Raw genomic sequence first — 23,700 nt, 5'->3', positions numbered from 1 at the left:
AGTCTAGTTGCCTCGAGTCCACCTGCTAGGATCCTTGATTGGTTCCTATGGCCCTCATCCCTAGCCCTCCAAGGTACTAGGTCCAAGCTAGCAGTGGGGCCTCGATTAGGGCTCAATGTGTATTTTCGTTCATAAATTTTTAATTTCTTCAATACACTCCTTAAACGTTTTATTTTAATGTGTAATATCATCTTAAAATTTTTAATTTGTTCAATGTGATTCATAAATTTTTTTGTACATATTCAATCTAGTTTCTGAATCATATGAAAAAGGTTCAATGTTTTATATAATTCTAACTAAATTGAACAAATACCAAAAATCAAAACTCGCATTGAACAAATTAGAAGTTTAGAAATGACGTCGCACATTAAGTCAAAATTAAACGACCACATTAAACAAATAAAAAATTAAGAGATGACATTGCATATTAAGGGCAACGTTTTCGTGTTATTTTCCCGAGAAGAAAATGTTAGTGCCATCTACATAAAATTCATTTGACATGAGAAAAGCAATGCTCGGTCCCTTGATTGTCTCTTCGGTATCTCCATTTCTTTAACTGTTTTTTTCTAGCAAAGGTTAATACTTTCATCCGTTTCCTCCGACAGTAACTCCGATTGACAAGTTGTAAGTTATTGGTATTAGCCGCAAGAAGCGGACGATGTCCCGTATCATGCTTTGCCAAATCAGGATTATGGTCACAAGAAATTCAAATGGACCGGAAGAATAGTTCAACAGATGATAGGGAGAAACGCCTTCCTCATCAACCTCAAGATGTTGACCGAGCGTTTGAAAACTTGATATGAACACAGAAACTTTCCTGTTTAAATTACGGCCTGTCTCAATCGATTGATTTGAACGCAGTTGAATAGGGAGAGGAGGTGATTCACTTGTATTCATGTGATTAACCGATCCGAAAAATTATCCATATTCTGCTCTATAAAGAGCTTTGGTTACGTTTTGTTTTGTAGTAATGATAAAATCAATATAGGATAACATTTGTCCTCCTATATTTTGTTCTTATTCAAAATGAGATATTGTCAGAGGATATAACTTAGAAAAAATTATCCCATAACGGATATAAGATAAAAATGGATGAGATATCTTATATTCATGATATAAAAGCTATTTTTCTCATATAAAGAACTTTTTAAATAATGAAAACTAAATGATAAATAAATATAGATAATATAGGAATATTGAAAAGAAAATTAAAATAACTAAAAATTCTTTTTATTTATACATGTGAATTTCTTTCTACTCAATAATATATTTTGTATATATTATTACATATTTGAGGTAAAATAGTATATTTTATTATTTAATAGTTTTTTTATGAAGGCATGATGGAAGGAAATAGAAAATCATAAAAAGAGATCGAATAATAATAAATAAATAAATAAATAAATAAAATGAAGTAAAAGAATCGAAATTTTAAATGAAAAAAAATTCAAACGCAAAAAGATCTTTCTAATTCTCAAAGAACAAGAAGCAATGAAATTTCTAAAAAATTCCAATTCGTTCTGTCTCCTTCTCCTCTACATCTATGGGTTTATGTTGAAGCTTCACAACTCCTCATTAGTTTCTTAATTCATGTTGACAATCCACGAAAATAGAGAAAGAGTCGAAATTTATTTTCCTTCATAGCTCTCTAGTTCACATCAAAAGTCAATGCAAGCAACAAGAGAGTTGAAATTCCTTCTCCTCGGTAATTTTGTGATTCACATTGAAATTTCACTAAAGCGTCAAAACACCATACTTTTTGTAATCGCGAAAATGAACGATTATATTTTTTTTTCTCTTTTATTAGATTTGGAAGTGAATTACAAGAGATTTGTATGATATTCATTTGCGCATTTTCAAGTTTATTTGTACTAATATATTGTAAATACGAAACAATAGATACAATAGATACAATGATACAATAGAATATGAAATTATCTAGTTTTATTATTTCAATTCACCAAACAGTTAAGAGAATATAGTAAAATCATAAATTTTATATCATATTCCATCAAATTATATCCCATCTAAAAATTTAGACAACGAAGTGCAGCCTTTCTAGTTCAACTCTTCTTTCCTTCTTATTTATTTTTATTTTTTTTACATTTTTTGGGTGCTATATCTGCTTTTATGGGCTATAGCTCCAAATTGTTCATAAATGAGTGGCAGGTCCAGGATTCACCAAGCATAATATTATTGGAAAATAAGACAAATTAAAAGCACGTGATAGTTACATATATTTTGGGAAAATTTGCCTCTCCAGCTAGAGATTTTCAATTTTTTTTCCTTTCAATTCGGTCCCCCCCGGGCCAAGTCTGAGCATTTTGTCTTGCTTTTCACCTTGGATTTCCCACTCAGCTGAGGTTGTTATGATTACTCCATCCCCTTTCTGAAGTCCCGTGAACGTTAGCCAAATTTTTCATGTAGTTGATCACTGTCACGAGCCCTCCTCGAATATCCAAACTCTTTTTTTATTCTAATCACTCTCTTTACTTGTGGAGGTTTTTAATTACAGTTTTTACTTAACATTTAGCATCTTTTGAGTAAAGAGATTGAAGAGACGAAAATTTGTCATAGATAACCAATTTCAAATGTGAAGAGATGATATGAATATGATGTTTGCTCTCAAAAGGGTTGCATTCGGTTCGACTTTTGCCCAAGACATTTGTATCTACAAATGATTTTAGAGTGTAAGAAATTTCATGAAAAACAAATAGTGTTTATAAACACTTTTTCTATAAACTCTGATACCCATATTGTAGTGCAGTTTTTAAGATAGAAAAAGGCGGATGGATGAAAGCCCAGGTGAAGGAAGACAACTCAAGCGATGGAACGCCAAGATTGCATTACCTCAAGTGATAGTCATTGGTGTCAGATCTGAGCTCGATGCTTGCCAGAAGTGCATAAGAAAGTGAGAGTGAGGGTGAAACGGAAATTTAGATAAGTTCGGTGAGTGTAAAGTTGAAAAGAAACAAAAATTCCCCACACTCATAATTTGTTTCTTTATATCCCAGGGCTAAATATAGTGTTTGGTAAATACTTGTTCTACAACTTTGATATCCAGCTTGTAAAGCAATTTTTGAGGGAAGAAAAAGGGTGAATGGATGAGCTTAGGTGACAGAGGACAACTCAAACCACGGCCACCGAGATCACGCAACCACGAGCGAGGCAATGTCTAGGTTGCTTGACCTTAATTCAATTTTCATTTATTTTGACATAGCAAGATGAATAGGGATAAACTTACAATTCTATGTGAAAGAAATTTAATTAGTACCATTATTCGTATCTCATTTATTGTCATCTTTTCAATAAACAATAACTATTTACAACGAATGGTGCTGTTTAATATATTTTTGCAACAGATTTTTATCTTTAGTAAACCACTTATAATAAACGCACCCAACTAAATAATAGGATACAAATATATAATATAAAATTGTGTAAGTGTGGTTAACTTCGTCCAGTGTAACAGGCACTTACACATACAAGTCGATCGAAAAATATTATTTTTTGAGCATTTTCACAACTATCCGATCCTCCTCCGTTGGCGATGGCTTTGGATCACAAAAGAATGGATGTTAATCGTTTTCGAAGTAATGGTTTAGTATGATATTTTGTGTAGGAAATATGACAAAACATACTCCAATGCGACGGTTTTAGGATAGGATGACCTAGGGGTGAGTCTTCATTAATGATAGAACTGGGAATCTTATTAAAAACAGTCATTGGAAGAGGTCCAGTTCCTATGATAGCCAATTTCAGAAAAAAAAAAAAAAGAAAAAAAAAAAAAAAGAAGAGGAATTGGTATTGTACGATTCAGTTCTCGATTCCTAGTTAAGAATTGAACTAAGAGCTGAGAATTGAAACGCAGGATCGAGAATTATAACTAATGAACCGCAGTTATGTATTTTGAACTTTATTGTTTATTTTATATTTTGTTTCATTGGTTTTGGATCCCGCAGTAAAATAACTTTCACGGAGTATTATGTTTTGGTTTTTATTAAAGGAGACTCGGGATCTGTGTTTGCTTTGGACAGAGAGGGTAAATGCAAACAATACTATATATATGATAGAATCCCGAACCTAAAGAAGTCGCTTGACATGCTTAATATTAGCTTAAAACCAACGATAATTAATGTCGAAATCTAATCGACAGTTCTATCTAAACTCATCTTAACATAATAATGAAAGTGGTTTATACAATATCAAGATAATTCAACAACATTGGGTGTTGACAAGAGTGTCCAGAAAAACACTACTTTCAAATAAGTTGGATGGCACAATGTCGAAATCTAATCAACAACGTTACACAGCTGAAATGACACCTAGTAGACACCATTCATAGGTGGATATAAGGATACAACATCGGAATCTAATTGACAACGTTGGATAATGAGGATAACACCTAATAGACACTACTCCTAAATGAATATGAGAATATAATATTGGAATCTAATCGACGATGCTTGACAGTGGGTTAACACTGAAATCTAATCAACCATATTGCCCAAGATATAGACACTCACCAGAATTGAATATATAACAAGAATCTTAAGTTACAACTAAATTAGTCTAAGTAAAGATAAAAGGAAAATAAAGTAATTTTGTGTGTTGTTCGAGGGCTTCTCTATTGGATTGCCTGTAGGATTTGTAGGCCAATTTGGTCAATTGCTTCCTTCTCAAGAGTTGCTCCACATTTTATATTGAACCGCCTTATCCACATTTAGTTACTTTCTGACTTCTTTGACAATGCTCTCATGGCTTGTCTAGCAAGTATTAACTGTTTCTCTTTAAGTTTGGCGCTCTTTTAATTGTTCTCGCCTAAATTTGCCGTCAATGTTATGTCTTCAATGGCCTCTTTTGGCCTTGACACATGACAATCAACTGCTTTCATTGTAGAATTATGTATCTCTGCTTATAAGTTCATCAATATCTAACCTAAATATTCTCAAAATCCTTGGCTAACCTTCGTTTTCATGACCACTATAGGTTGAGTTGATGTAAATCACAACCCACATGCGGTAATTGGGAAAATTTTATAGGTTTTTATCCCTCGTGACCAGCACGTGATTACAGAAGTATTTTTGGGTATCAATAATATTATATGTTTGTCTTGTATAAGTTGCTATTATTCATAAATAAGAATTTTTATTGGTGTATTCATTTAAAAAAAGAAAGAAAGAAAGAAATTGATCGATTCCTAAATAGATTGTATAATCAATCGACTGGGTAGACATCAAGATGTAGGACATGTAAGATAGATTTCAAGTCTCAAGGAGTAGGATATGTTTGGTAACACTTCAGGGAACACCTGATTCTATTCTTTTGTTCCCAGAAGTAAAAAAAAAAAAAAAAAAAAAAATCCGTTTCATAAAGTTTTTGTTATTGATTATAGATTTGTAAAAAAATTAAGAAGTAAAAAAAAAAGTTACCTTTTATTTCCGGGAACAATTCATAGAATCAATTGTAATTTTTCTTTTCTTTTCTCTTCTTTTGTCTTCTCTTTTCTCTTATTCTCTTTCGTTTTCTTCTTATTCTTTCCTTTGGCCTGTCATTGGCCTCGGCCATGGCCGGTGACTTTGCCGGAGTGTCACTAGCTTGCGGTGACGTCGAGCCACAGTAAGGTTCGTCAACCCAAGCCTCGCCTAGCTACTAGCAAGGCTTGCCCTCGCCCAGATCTGGGGAGGCCGAGGCTTGCCTCCTACAAGCTCGCTAGATCTTGCCTTGGCTCGACGAGGTTTCGGTGAGCTCGTTGGACCTCACCCTGCCAATGGCTGGCAATTGTCCACAAAGAAGGGGGAAAAAGAAGAGAGAAAAAAAGAGAAAAAGAAGAAAAAATATAACAAAGTATTAAAAAATTAAAATAAACAAAAAAAAAATTAAGAATCCTACCAAACCCATTTTTATCTTGAAAATAGAAATTTTGAAGAGTTATTAAACATGTTCTTTTTCTTAAAAATTGTTTTCGAGAATAAAATAAAAAAAAATATTTCGATCAAAGATTATTTTAGAAAGTAGAATTGTTACTAAATGCGTCGTTATAGAGTAGATTCCGATAAAATAGATTTTAAGGGCCTGTTTGTTTATTTTTGTTTCTATTCCCTGGAATAAAAATTTCCGTTCTTTTGTTCCGGGAACAAAAAAGAATAAAATACGTTTGTTTATACATTTATTCTGGAACAGATTTGAAACAAAAACAAAAAGTAGAAAAAACTTATTTCTTGTTCCCGAGAAATAATTTCTAGAAACACTTCTTTTTCTTTTTATTCTTCTCTTTTCTTTCATTCTTTTTCCTTTTGGGGCGATCTCGCCCAGGAGTGTCACCGGCCCCCAGTGTGCCGAGCCTCGCGCCGGTTGGAGAGGCTCGGTCTCGCCTTGGTTGGGCCGGCTTGAGCTCACCCAAGTTTGGCGAGGTTGAGCTCGCCCGGCCATTGGCAAGGCCAATCCTCGCCGGCCACCGCTAGGCAATGCCAACCTAGCGGTGGCTCGGCGAGGCCGAGTCTTGCTTGGGGCCGATAACCGACCAAAAGGAAGAAAGAAGAAAAAAAAAAGAAAAAAAAAGAAAAATATAACAAAAATATTGAAAAATTAAAAAACAAAACAAAACAAAATTATACACTCATTTCTATTTCTAGAGTATAAATTTTTTACAATTATCAAACGCGTTTTTATATTTAGAATTTTTTTTTTTGTAACATTTATACTTAGAAATTATTTATTTATTTATTTATTTTTTATTTTAATGACCAAAAAAACCCCGTAAACCGACAGTAGATGGAAAGAACTTGGGGGTAACAGGGTAACATGGGGAAACTACCACCCCATGCCACCGAGTAAATTACCAAGTAACTCCACCAGAACTTCCTTGTGTTCGAGGATTCGAACTTTTCACCTCTCTCGTAAATGATCACGTAAGCACATACAATGGGCCCACCACGCCAGTGGTTATACTTAAAATTATTTTTATAATAGAAATGAAAAAAAATTATTTCTATTCAAATTTAATTTTTAAAATAGAAATGTTACTAGATTTGCCCAAGCTTAAACTGTCCCTACAACCGTTGACGTGAGGGTGACCGACCTTAGAAACCCCATTTTTAGAGAAATTGTTTTACTTTTGCAGGATATTAAATACAAAACAATTCACAATTTCTTTTGTGCGATTTCTTCTCTCTCTATATATCTTCAAAGAGGTCTTGTCAACATCAACCGACCCGAGTCTTGTCAACGTCAAGCCCTTGTTTTACGACATTCAGCTCCCGAAATTTTTTCCCTTTATTCTCGCATTCAATTCCCTCCTCATCTTTCATTCACCATTCACCTCTCTCTCTTGCCGCCCGCCGGGACTCGCCGGCCGGCGAGAACTCGGCCCGCGACTTCCGAGTTCCCCCTCTGCAGCTTTGTTGCTCCGGCCAGCTCTGCGGTAGTCGCTAGTGTTCAATGTTCATTAGCGATGAATATTCGGCTCCAACCCCAGATGCGTTCATCTCTCATCAGTCGCTCACGGGCGATCTGCCTAGAGAGAGAGAGAGAGAGGAGAGGACTGTGTTGGGGTAGTGATTACAATAAAGAGCGAAAGTGAAAAAGCGGGAGCGGGAGTGGAGGTGGAGGGAGTGATCATGAGAAATTACGTACGGTCTTTGCATGTTTCCTTTTTATTTATTAGAAAGGATTTTTACAGTGGGTACTGGACTCTCCTCTTTATCTCCTGGAGGGGCCTTCCCATGATCGCTCCGGGATTTGTCGATCCTGTTTCGGCCTATCGTCTCGTAGGTCCTTTTCATCACTGCCATCATCTGATCACCGATCGCCCCGCAGCAGCACCCGCGACCGCTACCGACAGTCGTCGTTCTGTACCTTCGGCGGTGGCGCAATAGAGTTTAGCGATGGTTCGACTGCAATTGTGACGACAGCCGGCCATGATGGTAGGTGGTGTTTAAGTCTAGCGGCCATGGGCGGGGTCGTTACCGTGACACTCTTGATTTATGTCTGGAGAGTGTGAGAGGGGGTGAACCACACTTGTCCAAATCAATTCATGGTCTTGTCTCCCACGTCGGCCATCCATAGTTATTTATCAAAGGACTATATTGAACAGATTTTGAAAACATTTAAAGTTTAAATTGAACAAAAAAGATTTGGAAAAGACAATTAACAATGAAGAAACGTCCGGATATCACTTATGTAATTACCCCATTCGAATTTGTATATAATCTCGTGCCTTCTAAGTTTTGTTGTTTGTATAGTTTTGCCATTTGATTCCTTCTCGTGCAATTAAGTCAATTAAATGGATTATCCGATTGAATGATGCTCCGAAATCATGCTGCTTGATTGGAGGATGATATAGCGAAATTTTACTTACCATGTTAACGTGGCGACTAGTTGATGGTGGTACAAAATTAGCAAATAAAAATGAATAATTCAAAAATAATTTTCTGAAAAACGACAATTTGTATCGGTGAAAATACCCTCAATCGGTGGGCATTTTGAGGAGTGGGGGTGATTAGTAATTAGGGGATGCCGCGTGGCAGGATGGGACCGGTGGCATCGGGGCGCGGGGGTGGGGGGACTGGAGTCCGGGTTTCGCGGCAAAAGAAGGCTCGACCTCGACGTCGACCCCGACCCCTCTGTCTCCCTGCAAAAAATCTCTCCAGATTGTCAGTGACCCGTCCCCGTCAGTTTGGTTTTCTTTTTATCATTTTCCCCCACCCCTTTTCCCCTTTTCATTTTCCTTTTCTTGAATAAGATGATTTTCCGATTTCGTTTGCCTTTCCAGGATATTCCCCAGCTCCCCCCCACTTTTTTTTTTTTTTTTTTTTTACCCGATTGATCTCTTTTCTAATATTCTTTGCGGGGTTAAAAAGCAAGTACGAAATTGCATGGTATTTACCACCCGGCGTCAGACCACCTCCAGCCCCCTCGTCTCAGTGTACTTCCCCCCCGGCCCCTGGTCTGAGTTTTCTTGCTTCTTCGCTCTTCTGTGATTTCAAATTTCAGAAATTTTTAGAGGTTCGAGCAATTATTTTTTTAAAAAAAGAGTCCGTATATATATATATATATATTTTATCATCTAGTGAAAATCATATTATATGTTCTGGCCGCAATTGTCCAAATATTGGATAGGTTCGCGCTCTACCTCGAGCTTTCTCATTTTTTAAGAAAGAGAAAAGCTAGATTGACTCAACATTTTGTTGATTTGAAAAACTTTATAGTGCTTTCCGTGTCGAAGTAGGGACGTAAAGAAGGTTTTCAGTAATTCGAGTGCTTTGTATCTCAACATAAATGCAACGCACTTGATAAAAATACTTCAAATCGATGATACGAATTAAACCAACCGTTATGTTAGATAACACTGCATTATATGAATTAATATATGTAGACAAACATATATAACACACATTCAATCATGTCTACATAAACTAATTAATTCAACTTATATATAGAACCCAACAAAACTTTCCTTTGTTTGGTTGTAATTGGTTCATTCATTTCTCCTCAAATTGGTGATTGGAGTTGCATAACTTGTCCAATTACTCTTGCCCCCATAGTCGCTTCTAATTCTCATTTGATCTAGCCGTGATAGGCCCACTAACTTTAGAAGGATCGTCTCCAAACTGCAACCATTAGAAGTAGTCATACCGTGATTCCTTACGGTGGTATCTTGGCCTGACGCACTCTTAAGTAAAGTTTGCTTTGGCCCACATGATGACAAGCCTCGTGATACTTTTCCTTTTGTGTATAGTTTTTGCGATTAAGAATTCTCAACAAGGTCATTTATCCTAATGGTGTTCCTATATGAGTATTTAACATTCAAGTGCATGCACGAATTGGTCGCCACATGAAAAGGCACCTCTTTTTTTTTTAATAAGAAAAAAGGGCTGAAGCCAAATATAGAAATTTAACATCTTAAATCTATTATCCCTATTTTATCACATGATAAAATATTAAGTAACTCTATAGAAAGTATTGAAAGGGAATTAGTATTCAACTGCTTGTTGATTTTGAGATTTGCAATCGGCAAAGCGATTTCCTTCCAAAAATTTATGCTGTAGTTTAAAGTAAAAGCAAGAGTGCAATAGTCATCTAATATTTTAAATCAAAGCAGGGTCAACATTATCAACGCAAGCTTTGGATCAGTGATAGCTTTAGAGTTAATCTCATTGATGATCTTATGAAATACAAGTTGTTTTGTAAAGTTAAGTCTCAACCACAAGACTCAAAATTTTGCTTGTGTTGACAAGCATATTCCTATGAATGTGGCAAAACCACCAATATAATGACCCCCTAAACTAACCTATGATATTAGTAAGTCTTGGGTCGCCTTTAAAGGCCTCGTGGGAATTCAATTTAATCCATCCAAAAGGTAGAGGATCCCATCTAACTAAAATCGGAGAAGTGCATGATCCATTTAGCATTGAGTTATTCACCAATGAAGTCTTGATGATTTCCTAAGTATATGATTGAATTAGTTACATTGGATTCAAAAGGAAAACAAAGTCGTCTTGGAAAAATGACTTACTTCTCCATTGCCAAAAATGCCACACATCCAAAAATTATGGTCTAATCACGATGAAAATTCAATTGCTCCTTACTAGTGAGATTTAAATTCAACCATCGTGACAAATTCAGTGAGAAGAATTCTCCCAAATATTGTCGTGGGATAAATTCAAGCCATAACTTATGGACAATTGGATAATCCCTCAAAACATGTAAAGTTAATTTCACACGAGACTCATGTCTTAAGCAGTATGGATTTCATTCCCAAGTTGCGAGACATCTTCAATGCATTAGTTAAAAATTGCTTATAAGCAACTAGCCAAATGAAAGTTCCAATATGTTGAGGTCCCTTTCTCTTCCAAATCGTGGCACTATTTTTTTTCCCCAGCATGATAATTGTACTTATTATTAGGCTGAATGATGTTCTTGTGCAAACCCTGCTCAAGTAAAGTCATGTTTATCGCCTTTACAGCCTCAAGGGTGATGCTCGAGTGGTGGTGTGGCTTCGACTCCATGCTCACACGCCGAGCTCGAATCCATACTCTGATCATTTCCGCGGACTCACCTGCCACGGTCTTATCCTACTTTTCAAAATTCCAGCATCAACCTTGTTAAATAAATGGTTAATACCCTAAAAAAACTTAAAACTGGTATACCTGTGACAAATTTAACCAAAACTATTTTTTTGACCACAAAAAACCCCAAACTGTTATATATGTGACAGATCTACCTTCCATTAGCTTCTGTTCGATTTTGCCGTTAACCTTGCTGATGTGGTTGCTAACGTAGCAAGCCATGTGGAAATTCATAATTTTAATACCTTTAAAAACTCCAAATTTGTATATTTATGACAAATTTACCCTAAGCTGGTATATTTATAACAAATTTATTCTAAATTAATTTTTTCCATCATAAAAAATCTAAATTGGTACACGTGTGGCACATTTACCCTCTTTCAATTTTCCCAAATTTGACCGAGTTGTGATGTCCGATCAATTTTATTTTCCGAATTACTCTAACATTGCCTCCATATCATCAGTACTTGATTTTTTTTTCTTTTTATTGGAATCATTATTTGAAAGCTATTCAAAGACTACCAAATATGCACTTCATTCTTGTGCCGAGAGAATGCCCATTAACTAAAAGATGGACAGATCGCTTGCGCACATATACAAAAGAATTACACTCAAAGTACACCTAAAATCAATGACAAACATTAGTGATTTTGGTTCCGGCATTTCAATGAGCATGTGATGTACGAGTCAATCATACTATTCACATGCAAGTTCCATGTTAAAATTTTGACACATTTACGATTCAAGGTAGGAAAGACTAAGTAACGCTAATAAGGACATGGACTAACACGAATGACCAGCAAGTCAAGAGTAATATGTAAGCGTACAAACAAATTGCGGACAAGCAGTAAACCATGTGGCGCTGAGACATATAAACCTAAAGCCAAGTTTGTCACAAACCAAAAATGAGCGAAGCAACCACGATATATGCACTTCTTTTGTATATGTGCGCATGCGATCTGTCCATCTTTTAGTTAATGGACATCCTCTTGGCACAAGAATGAGGTGCACATTTTGTAGTCTTTAAATAGTTTTCTAATAATGATTCCAATAAAAAGAAAAACAAATCAAGTATTAATGATATGGAGGCAATGTTAGAGTAATCCGGAAAATAAAATTGATCGGACATCACAACTCGGTCAAATTTGGGAAAATTGAAAGAGGGTAAATGTGCCGCACATGTACCTTTAGGTTTTTTATGATCAAAAAAATTAATTTAGAGTAAATTTGTCATAAATATACCAGTTTTGGGTAAATTTGTTATAAATATATCAGTTTAGGGTAAATTTATCATAAATATATCAGTTTGGGGTAAATTTGTTATAAATATACAAGTTTGGGGTTTTTAATGGTATTAAACTTATGAATTTCCACATAGCTTGCCACGTCAGCAAGGTTAATGGCAAAGTTGAACGGAAGCTAACGGAGGATAGATCTGTCACATATGTACTAATTTGGGGTTTTTAGTGGTCAAAAAACTAATTTTGAGTAAATTTGTCATAGGTGTATCAGTTTTGAGTTTTTTAGGATAATAACCCTTAAATAAATTCATTGTTCCAACTCGGACAAAAGCAATCAAATCATCTGGATCTTTCCTTCGTAATTTAAACTTAGCTTTCACCCATGTCTTGCGAGAAAATTATCTAATAAGCCTTAAATTTATTATGCTTTTACTAATTTAATAAAAAACTTTTCAATTTTGTCAATTAATTTATAAATCTTTTTACGTTTTGTCAATTTAGTCTATCGAATCAATTTTAGTTAGAAATTGTTGATATGGACATTAATCGTCTTATGTGACACAATTGGCGCCGACATTGATAAATTTTGATTATACTATAATATTTTTTGATTTATTTATTTCCTTTTTTCTTTTCTTTCCTTTTTCCTTTTTTTCGTTTGCTAGCCTTAGGCGAGGGCTGCCTTCATCACAAGGCGAGGCCACCGAGGAAGGGAAAAGGGGAATAAGAAAGAAGAAAAAGAAAGAAAGAAAAGAGAAGAAGTGAAAAGAAAAAAAAGAAAAAAAGGAAAAAGAGAAGAAAAGTGAAAGGAAAAATAAAAAGTTGAAAAAATATTAAAATATTATTAAAAAAGTGTTTGCATTAGCGCCAATCGTGATAGGTAGAGTGATTGGCACTCACATCAGCGATTTCCTGTTAAAATTGGTTTAATGAATTCAATTAACAAAAAGAAAAAAAAATTAGGACTCAATAAGTATAATTGAAGTGTTAAAAATTGATGTTGTGCAATAGATTTAAGATTTCCATATTTTGTAGTCACACACAATCCCAATCGAAAGTTGCAGTTCCTTCATCTCCATCCTCTTCTCCTCATAACCTCTCCCGTGATTCTTTCCCCACCACATTTACTTCCAAGGAGACCATCCTCGAGAAGATGGTCCAGTACAAAAAGCTTCGAGCAGCGATGCAACAATGAAGAACCTTCAAGGACACCACCACTGGGTGGACTGATGTAAAAAAGCCTGTACGCTCCCGTCTAGGGATTGGGTGAGGTAGGGTTCTGGACAAGTGAACCCACCTGAGTCTACCTAGTCGAGCTGTTTTTTACCCAAGGGAAAAATTTGAGAAACGCACCTTGGCTTTTGCATTTCACCACAATTTTGAGGTCAAGGACAGTATTATCTTATGTGGACATTGGGATAAACAAAGACGGTCTAATCACAGCTTTGGAAGCCAGTATAAGGTAGCAAAGTTTTATACTTATTTGTGGATTTTTTTTTCAATCATTTTTTCCCTTTTAAGGTAATTTTGGGCACCGCAAATCTACCAAATCCAATGCCATAGCGTTTGACTAATAATGGCCTATGATTACCAAACCGCAAGTTTTTATAATTTTTTGTAGCATGGCAATCGAGAATCATGTTTTTTCTTTTTGGCATGATTAAGCATGTGGAGAGCCAAAATCCATTCTTTTTAATAAGCCTAACTAGAAAATATACAAAAGTATTGCAATATGCAAAGATTATATATTTGATAACATAATATAAATATAAATATATGATCATAAATATAATAGGATAAACTAGGAAATACAACCTGTCCAACTTGTGAGGCTTAATTTGCGGTCCACGTGGGGAGACTCTAAAGTTAGTCTAAGTAAGACGTGCGAGAGAACTCGTGGAACTTGCCAAACCTACAGAACTGGCTGGCGGAGTAGTCATTGGGTGAATATTATAAGTCAAGAAGGTTTAGACCAGCCTGCACCCGGCCTATGCCTCAGATCCCATGCAAAATACACTATAGAGAGATACATGGTACTCACATAGTATTTAAGTAGATACACACACACACACACACGAACTATTTAAGAATTTTCTTTTTCCTTATTAATTTTTTTATACTTAAATGTGTGAAATGATAGGAGGAATCATATTTATTTATTTCTTTTGCTTTTTGGTGTTATCATTTCCTGTATGAATGCGCTATTTTTATTTTATTTTATGTTCAATGTTGAATTTCTTAATAATAAAGCTTAGAATTTGTGCATCCGACAGTTTCAATTTATAGGGTGGTTCAAAGCAAAACTATCCTATATAACAGTTACACTACATGACAATACTGATATGGTGTAATCGACCAATAATTATTGTCTGCTTGCAAGCCAGCAAGAGTGATCCATAGCATGATCACATCATGCATTGTCTTGTGATGTACTCATTACATAGAGTACTTTTTAGTGGCTCATGACCTTATAAGTTATGTTATAGGTTTTGAATCTGGAAAGCCATACTTTTAGAGTAGGATCTATGGTAGGGTGAGTACTCGACCAATCTGGGAACAAGCATATCCCTAGATTTAAATCCTTCCCTACTCTAGTAGAGAAGGTGAAAAAGTATAGTGTTTAAAAGTTTGATTTCAAAGAGTGTTCGACTTTTTAAATGGTGAAACTATATTAACTTCCTTATGTGTGCTACTGGTGCATTTATGAATCACTTTCCAAAAGCCCCTTGAGCCCTAAAGGCCGGACAAAAAAGCATGTAGCCTTTAATAGATATTTTTGGAGAGTTTCAAGAAGATGTAATTGCATTTCCATAGGCCTTTATTTCAAAGTAGATCTAAAAGTGTATTGAGTTTATAGCAATCCCGGAATAAAAATACATTTTTTTCTTCCAATTTTGCCCTTGCAACTTTCATAATTCCATAAATGTCTTCATCTCATGTGACATCATTGGCGAGAGTTTTGGTTGTTGGTGAGGTCAGATCTGGCACTAACTAGCCTCACCGGTCGTGCGACCCTTGGCTACACTTGAGTTCATGTCACCTTGAGCCACCTTGCTTGAGGTTGGGTGACCTCTAGCCAGGCTAGATAGCAATTGCTGATTTGGCTTGCCGACAGCTGAGTTCCATTGACAAAGGTTTGAATTAAAAAAAAAAAAACAAAACTAGCAAAAGTCCTTTACAAAGTATGGTTTTTACCAAAAGGCATTTGAAGTAAGTTGCTTCTCAACGTGTTTTCATACTATTTGTATTTTGAAAAAAATTCTATCACCTGAAGTGCTTTGCATATTGTTAAAGTTCTCCAAAAGTATTCTGAAATGCATGTTAAGTCCGTCTGGAGATAAAGATAAGAAAGTGGGCCCGAAGACATTATCAGGCCTTTCTGCCCTGCAACAATGCCAACAAATACCATTTTCAGGCCGAGCTGCAGACCATCTTGCAAACCTTTTCGCCCAGTCGCATACCAGTAATTTAGGCATCATGATATGGAAAATAGGCGGAAAAGAGAAAGGACATAAACACGCACATCGTCTTACCCAGATCATCAATAATCATCAAGCTTTCTGGTGTGGCCTTCCGAGCATTCCCGTGCTGCTTTGGCGGACTTCGACTTCACTCTAACAATCGACCCGTTCGTGAACACGTGATGAATTAGGCAAGACTTGATCAACTACGGTAGATACATGATAAGTTCATAAATTGATCTGGTGGTTTATTTATTAGAGATGATTGGGCTTAAAAGATGGTGGCCATGATCTCAGCCAAAGTTGAGCCACCAAAGGCTGAGTAAGATCAACCTCAACACATGCTCGGAGTGAAACGTCCCCTTTTGGCGAAAGCCATTTTGTTGTCAATCTTGGTTCGTTCACCAATACAAGAAGCAACAGCAAAGGGCACACAAGGGCGGATTAAATATGAAGTCTGGGTACCCCATGGATCTCCCCAGCAGTCCGACAAGAATGGCCTTCTTTTGCTGTCTACATAGGTTTTGTGTGTAAGTCAGATCGATAGAGATTCTCGGGTATAAGCGATTGTTATTCGCATACTCAATCTCGACCATGTTGTTCTCAATAAGGTCGACCTTGGGACCCGTGTCTTTCAGAAACTTATCTTCAGTAAGAAGGGAGCCATCGAGAAGATAATTAATTCCAATATTGAGAATTAGTTGATTGGGAGCACTTCTCACACCGTCAGCCGTCTTAGCTCAGCTGGTAGAGCGCATGGCTTTTAACCATGTGGTCGTGGGTTCGATTCCCACAGACGGCGTATTCAAAGGAATAATAATATTCTTTTTTGCAGTAAACTTTTCCTGCTATATCACCATCAGATCTAATCTCATGAGTTATGATCATATAGAAATAGCTGTCTGATTCTTGACTGGAAACACCGAAAGCATGGCCTTTTACCGAAGTCACCACATTCTAAAGACAAACCATCCTCTCTCTCGAGTATTGATCCATCAACCATTGGATTCAATCGAAAACTAAGCTAAACTCAACCTACATATAGACATACATGGCAAGTGAAAACTCGGTACCGAGAAATGAGAAAATTGTCCGTGAAACTAATTGACACCAATCTTGGGCTCTACAGTCCAATGGACATCGTCTGTGTGATCTTCAATTGCAAAGCTGAGTGCAGAGACCCTGAATCTGGGAAGTGGTAGCACCCGGCAATGTGTATGTTCTTGATTTTCCATTGCTTGAGCAAGTCAAGTTCAGCTGGCTTCCTATTTGGTCAGACTACAACAGAAGGTAATGCGATTGATCATTAGTGAAATCATTTGGCATATGAGAGCGAGAGAGAGAAAGAGATGACTACCGAGCATGAGGCGGGCCCGGCCTTGCAGCTCCATCTAGAAGTCGGAACACAGGACATGTAGTGGCACCATGAACAATAATCATTCGCGTTCACTCCCCGCAGAAGCATCACCATACCAAGAATGAACCTGCAGCACGTTAACTTAGCGCCTAGCATCGAAATCATCGACAGGAATCTATTACAACATGTAGATTATCCAATGTCATGAGATGATAGAAGGCCATTTTCGTGGAAAGAGTACCCGACGATCAAGGCCATCAAAGAGATGACCCACAATGCGCACTGATACGTCTTGAATTTAGGCTTCGGAGAAGCGGATGCATATCCTGGAGGAGTATATTTCCGAATGATCCAGCTATACTGGGGTCGGATGAGAAGCACGAATCCAAGCAGGAAGCCTGACAGGAATCCTCCGATGTGAGCAAAGTTATCGACGTGTGGAAAAATCCCAAATGCCAAATTGATCACGATGATGATCAGGAGGGTCAAGAATGATGCAACCTGAAGAAAGCAAGTAGAACAGAATCGGTTGTTTCATAAAAAAACTACTACAGAATTCACTTCTAAACTTAATCACTTATTTGAACGTTGACAATTTGACGTGACGCAGATAAGTACCTTGTTAGCATAAATAGACCAATTAGTGATGAGTTCAGAGAGCATCCCTCCCAGTAACCCGAAAAGCGCACCAGAAGCACCCACAGAAATACTTGACTGGATAAAGAGGGATGACATCAAACTTCCCCCAAGTCCCGAGATGACATAAAGCAACCCGATCAGCACTGCGCGAATAAAACAGAGGTTACCCGCCAAAATTTACTGAGATACTCGCATTCTAACAAATTGAAGTTAACCATCCGGATGGAAAATCGACAGGGGCAATATTAGACAAATTTGAGATGCTTATCAAACCCAGATCGAGGTGACTAGAGCTGAATTCAGAACAGAATCGACATTAAATTGAACAAGCAAAATGCAGACACATACATACCGAACCCAAACTCTCGCTCCAGCCGAATTCCAATGACTAAAAGACTCAACATGTTTGCCAATAGATGGAAGACTCCTCCATGCAACCAGATGCAGGTTATCAGGAGCCACACTTCATGTCTGTCTACTATCCTGCTAACTTCAAGAGCGCCCATTTTCTGAAGCCTAAGATCACAAAGTGGGATTTTTTAGGACAACCAAGATATCTGTGATAAATGGTTAGTCATTTAGGATTCAATCAAGAGTCACGCATGAAGCTGGAGTTTCACCGTCTTCCTGAGGCTCATTGTTGTGAAACTCAAATCCAGCAGTTAACTTCTGTAAACTACAGAGCCGAAAAGAGATGAAAAACAGGGGAAAATCAGAGAGGAATGAGACTCACGTTGATGAAGAAGGGCCAAGAAGAGGGTTCTCCTTGAAGGGCTGAAAGGAGAATCTGCCCAAGAACTTGGCCACACAAGAAACGGAGTTCTCGGGACAATTGTTGACGTACATAGTGATCACAAGCATGACAGTGTTTGCGACGATGAAGCAGGGCACAAGCAGGGGCTTCCATTTCTTGAAATGCTTGACTTCTGTGTAGACCACGGGATTCGGAGCAGACACAGCTGCGTCAGCATCGATGTCAATGTCGACTGGGTGCACTGCATTGTTGCCTCGCCATGAGCTCACTCTGGCTTTGATCTCGGAGGAAGACGAGGTTGATGGATGATGGTCTCTGCTAGCCATGGAAGAAGCATGCAACCCAGAAAGAGAGAAAAACTATGAGATCATATCATGAGTGCGGGTTGAAGCAGAGGGTCCATCAAGGTAGATGGAGTTGCAAGCTGCAACTTGTAAGGCAGGGAATGTGATGATGTTCTCCAATGGACGAATCAAATGGCCTTTCTTATTGGGTTCTCAATCCTCACAAGTCACAACACCGAGAGAGAGAGAGAGAGAGAGGACTTAAAGCCAAAAAAAAGTGGTTGGTCAACGGTTCTCAGCAAAACTTGACTGCATATCGTGGAGAGTTGTTTATGTAAGTTGAGTTGGTTTGATATTCAAGAGCACATGACTGTATTCTTTTTTGACAATACTATGCATAATTATTAATTTATATTTACCACGGGTAGGCTCTGCAAAGGTTGGTGGCCAGATTACTTAATAAACGGCGCATAATGGAGAGATGTAGAAATCACTTTAAAAACCTAATTTGGAGAAAATCATAGATTCCTGACGGAAGCCTTCCATGTCAACGTGTTCTCTACTTCAGCGTCGGTTTAATCAACTTAGCGCGGACGACTTGGGAAGAGTGACTTAGGGATGATGAATGAAGGGGGACGAGGCTGCTTGAAGTTGAAGAATCCAGAACGAGGTTCGACGTGAACGAGGCGTGAAAAGACAGTCAGTCAACCTCAAAGCGAATCCGTCGCACGCGCTCTGGCCAAAGCTCCCCGTCGCCCCCGCCTTCGGTTGCGCCGGCAGGGCCTTTGTTTAATTTATAACATGATCATACGCAAGTCCTGCTTTAGCCTCTTTTGTCCGCTTAACATGGAGGGAACTCAAAAACGGTTTTCCAAAGAACACGTAGATGTCGATCGAATCGCCGGAACCCAGTCGGCACTTTCGAATGATTGTGTTCTTGAAAGTCTGCGATTTCCTGTTAAATCTTGAACTCAGACGTTAGGGTTGGCTGCGACAGGAAGTTGTTTGGTTAGGAAGAGAGGAGCTCATGGGCTTGGAAAAAGGAGTAAAAGAAACGGAGTTAGCTTTGCTTGAAACAGAAGGATGACCGTCAATGGAAAATATGTTGTGAAATTGGTGGTAAGTTTTAAATCGTCATGGTAAATTCGTGCCACTGGTAGGCTACCGCCAATCGTCATTTATGAGGGATGTTAGTGACATTACCAATTGTAATTTACCATGCAAGTCACGACATTAATGCGATTGTAAGGTACAAGTGAAAGTAATGAGTTACGAAAATTGCTCCATTTTTAAGGTAACAATAACGAAGGTAGCTCTGCAAATTAGAATCTGCTTGCAAAGAAAAACACGTCCGCTTGAAATAATGATGACTATTCGTGAATTACAAAGGTGTTTCAACCTGGTAGATTATGATTAAAAAAACTGGTAAATCGATAATTTTATTAGCACATTCTTGATGATACGTCGGTACTCGTAAACTCGAAAAAAATAATAATCCACTAAGAATTTTTATTTTTTTGAAGATTATAACGTCAGCCAACACTAGTAGTAAAATACGTGAGCAACTCTTTGTCCATGTACTAATGGAAAAATGTGAAAATTGCTTCTAATGGAATAATTACAAAAAAATTCTCAAAATTATTGCATGGATGTCAATTTTTCCAAAAGATTTTTAATTTGATCGATTTATTCCTAAATTTTTTGATAACTTTCCAATATAATCATTCTTGTCAATTTTGTCTGAAAATTGCTGATGAGGATGTTGGCTATCCTTGTGGTATAACCCGCGCTAATGTTGATAATTTTTTTTAACTTTTTTAATTTCTCTTTTTCATTTTTCACTTTGACAAAAAAGAATAAAAATTGTTCACGATAGCAATGTCTATGCCATGTAAAATCACTAGCATCCACTCAGCAAATTTTGGCAAAATTAGCTGGAAGAATTATATTGACAAATTGTCAAAAGTTTTAAGACTAAATTTGTAAAATTAAAAAGTCTAGAACTAAATTTGCATTCATACAATATTTTGGGGGCTCTTTTTTTGGGAGCAATTTTGCCTATTATCTACAGGGGTATTTCAACCTACTAAGCCGATGTTTATAATCTAGTGTGAATTTATGATTATAAGACAATTATTTGCTTGGCAAGTTACAACAATTAACCGACACTACTAATAAAGTATCTGAGCAACGTGTAATTTACTAGTTGAATTAGGTGTCCACTTGTGAAAACGAATGACAGTTCGTTACTTTACATGGGTATTTAAACTGAGTAAACCGATTGTTTTGTTAATATTATGCTGACGAACAAAGGTTGCTCCTCGAGAAATCGAATTGATAGTCTTCTAGGATTTATAATGGTACAATGCAATTTTATTTGTATTTTATAACCGTTGATCCAAAGTACTAGCTAGAAGAGTACATAAGCAACTGGTAATCTACTAACACGAGCACGTGTCCGCCTGTAAAATATTAAATGAATGCTAATTTACCATTAGAATTAAGGATGATAATATTTTTATTTTATTGGTAACCTAATAACAGTTTATCAGGCTAAGAAATATTGCAACTTGTAAAGTTGAAACAACGTTAATAATTTACTATGAATTTATAGTAGTAAAAAATTAACTTTTCGTAAGTTACAATTGTCAACTGAGACTACTAGTAAATTATATGACTACTCTTCGAAAAAGAAAAAGAAAAAGAAAAAGAAAGTGTATGACCAGCTCTATTCTAATAATAGAAGTACGCGTTCACCCTTTTGTAAAAAAAAAAAAAAACCAATGGTAATCTATTATTGGATTTGAGGATGGTAAAATTATTTTTTATTAGTAAGTTACTAACATCTGACCAGAATAATTCAATTGCCGGTCAAACTTTTACTTACCAGCAATATTTCCATTTTACTATGTACCAAAGAAAATTCTATTTTTTACGAACAAAATTTTAAGAATATGCCATCACTATAGTTAATTTTGGTGCAAAACGTAAAAGATTTTAGGAGGCAACAAAGAAATTTGGCAAAATCTTGTGTTGCGGAAACAAGTATTCAAATGATAAACTATAAAGAATAAGAAAATAATCCGGACACCAAATTTATGTAGTTTGATCGATGTGATCTACATCCACAAGGAGAACATTAAAGAATTCTACTATAAATTAAGTGATATAACGAATATTACAATTACACTCAAATCACTTAAACACCCTCAAATTTCCATACTCACAAAGTGTCTAATCTTATAATTCTTTACGAAATAATTTCTTAATCTCATAAAGAATTTCACAATCGCGCCACAAGATTTAATAGGCTTCCTCACTAACAAAGTGGTGTAATTTCCCGAAGAAAAATCTCAAGAAAACTTATGCCAAGCACTTGATTGAAAAAGACACTTCACCAATTCTTCCTCATTATAAAGGACTTCCTTTGACCCATATATTAATGAGACAAAAAGCCAAATATGGGTTTGACACCAACAAGAAAATATAAAACAAGAAGGCATCTAAAAAAAATCTTTTAGAATTTTCTCTCACAACTAGAGAATCTAAAATTGGTTTAATTCAAAGTCCATGCTGGACTCCAACTTTAGTGGCCCAAATACTCCAACTCACATTAGGAAAGTTGATTTCTGAAACTTGATCTTTGATTTCTCCTCTTTATTAATTTATTTTCAAGATTTAGATTTTCGTTTTGAGTTCAAATTCGAGACATATTTTAACAATTTCTACTTTGACTCAATGTTTGAGTTAAGTTATAGTCGATTCGATAAGATCCGAATTTCACTTCTATTTTCTCATAACATCTCGTGGGCTCAACTGTCACAGATTTCTTCCAAGTCCAAACCTCATTTGAACTTTGCTATAATCGTGGGCTTCATTTAAACACGAACTCCACCTACACCTTTAGGCTGCGTTTGGCAATCGGGATAAAATTCGGGATAGGATATAATTTATCCAATCTTACGTTTGGTGTTCACTCGAGATAGGATAAAGTTGGATATAAGGGGGATATAGACAGGATAAAATTATCCCATGGGGGAGGTGGGATAAAGGTGGATAGGATTTCTAATGTCCATAATAGGAAAGTTATTTTTCTTGAATAACAAATTTATTAAATTAACAAAATTGAAATTATATTTCAATATAAATAATATTTGAATTCTAATTTAAGAAAATAAAAAAAAATAAAATTTAATTAATCTTATTTTAATTTATATATTCAATTTTAATTCTATTTTATAATAAACATTCAATCTATAAATTAAATATTTATATTTATTATATATTTTAGGTATTTTTGTATTTTAAATATGTTAGTACAGTTTACTATTTGATAAATTTTTATTAAAGAATGATGAAAGGGAAAAAAAGAAATAATAATGAAAATAATATAAAAAAAGAGGAAAAATAAAATAAATAATAAATAAATTAAGGAATAGTGTTACGAGATATTTTCACCATCTTCACTTACGAACATATAGGTTCATTTATAATGATATGCTGTTTATATAAAAAAAAAATGTACATGATGTGAATATATCCGATTTTAATACTGCGATTCACCAAACACTAGACGGGATATAAAAAAATCCAAGGATTTCATATCCTATCCTATCCAATCCTATCCCGATTAGAAATCCGGACGACCAAAGAAGGACTTTTTGACACAACTTTCTCTATCATAGAAAAAGCAAAACCATCATTGCATACATATATATTAGGAAATTAAACATACATTTTGTCAAACTCAGTTGTTACATAAACTATTGATTCTACAGGCCCCACCTCACTATAAGTACCATATGTGTTGATTATTTCGTAGCACTTACTCCTTAGGAGTTTCTGGATACAGCTCCACCTCGAGCTGAACATTGTTTAGATCTGTGTAAACATTG

At 36.1% G+C, this 23,700-nt stretch overlaps 1 protein-coding gene and 1 non-coding gene across 2 annotated transcripts; one reads left to right on the top strand and one right to left on the bottom strand.

Annotated features, from left to right (window-relative positions):
• Positions 1-16,500: 16,500 nt before the first annotated feature.
• Positions 16,501-16,573, top strand: TRNAK-UUU. Its single transcript has one exon. It is a non-coding gene; the product is annotated as a tRNA-Lys (tRNA).
• A 59-nt stretch (positions 16,574-16,632) lies between these two features.
• LOC104426465 (RHOMBOID-like protein 1) lies at positions 16,633-19,094 on the bottom strand. Its single transcript, XM_010039527.3, has 6 exons — positions 18,501-19,094; positions 18,120-18,283; positions 17,747-17,910; positions 17,370-17,629; positions 17,129-17,255; positions 16,633-17,049 (listed from the first exon to the last, which is right to left on the bottom strand). The coding sequence occupies exons 1-6, from the start codon at positions 18,845-18,847 to the stop codon at positions 16,927-16,929; spliced, it is 1,185 nt and encodes a 394-aa protein (XP_010037829.1). The 5' UTR covers positions 18,848-19,094; the 3' UTR covers positions 16,633-16,926.
• Positions 19,095-23,700: the final 4,606 nt, after the last annotated feature.

Source organism: Eucalyptus grandis, chromosome 9 (assembly GCF_016545825.1).
Source record: "Eucalyptus grandis isolate ANBG69807.140 chromosome 9, ASM1654582v1, whole genome shotgun sequence".
In the NCBI taxonomy this organism is placed as follows: Eukaryota; Viridiplantae; Streptophyta; class Magnoliopsida; order Myrtales; family Myrtaceae; genus Eucalyptus; species Eucalyptus grandis.
Note: the sequence above shows the minus strand (reverse complement) of the source record. Positions and strands in the feature narration are given on the sequence as shown.

Bases quoted from the DNA above. Each gene is read 5' to 3' on its own strand.
- LOC104426465 (XM_010039527.3), bottom strand. From the start codon at position 18,847: ATGGCTAGCAGAGACCATCATCCATCAACCTCGTCTTCCTCCGAGATC. The intron at 17,630-17,746 runs GTACTTATCTGC...TGCTTTCTTCAG, and splicing joins GGTCTATTTATGCTAACAAG to GTTGCATCATTCTTGACCCT. The intron at 17,050-17,128 runs GTAGTCATCTCT...CTTCTGTTGTAG, and splicing joins CCGGGCCCGCCTCATGCTCG to TCTGACCAAATAGGAAGCCA.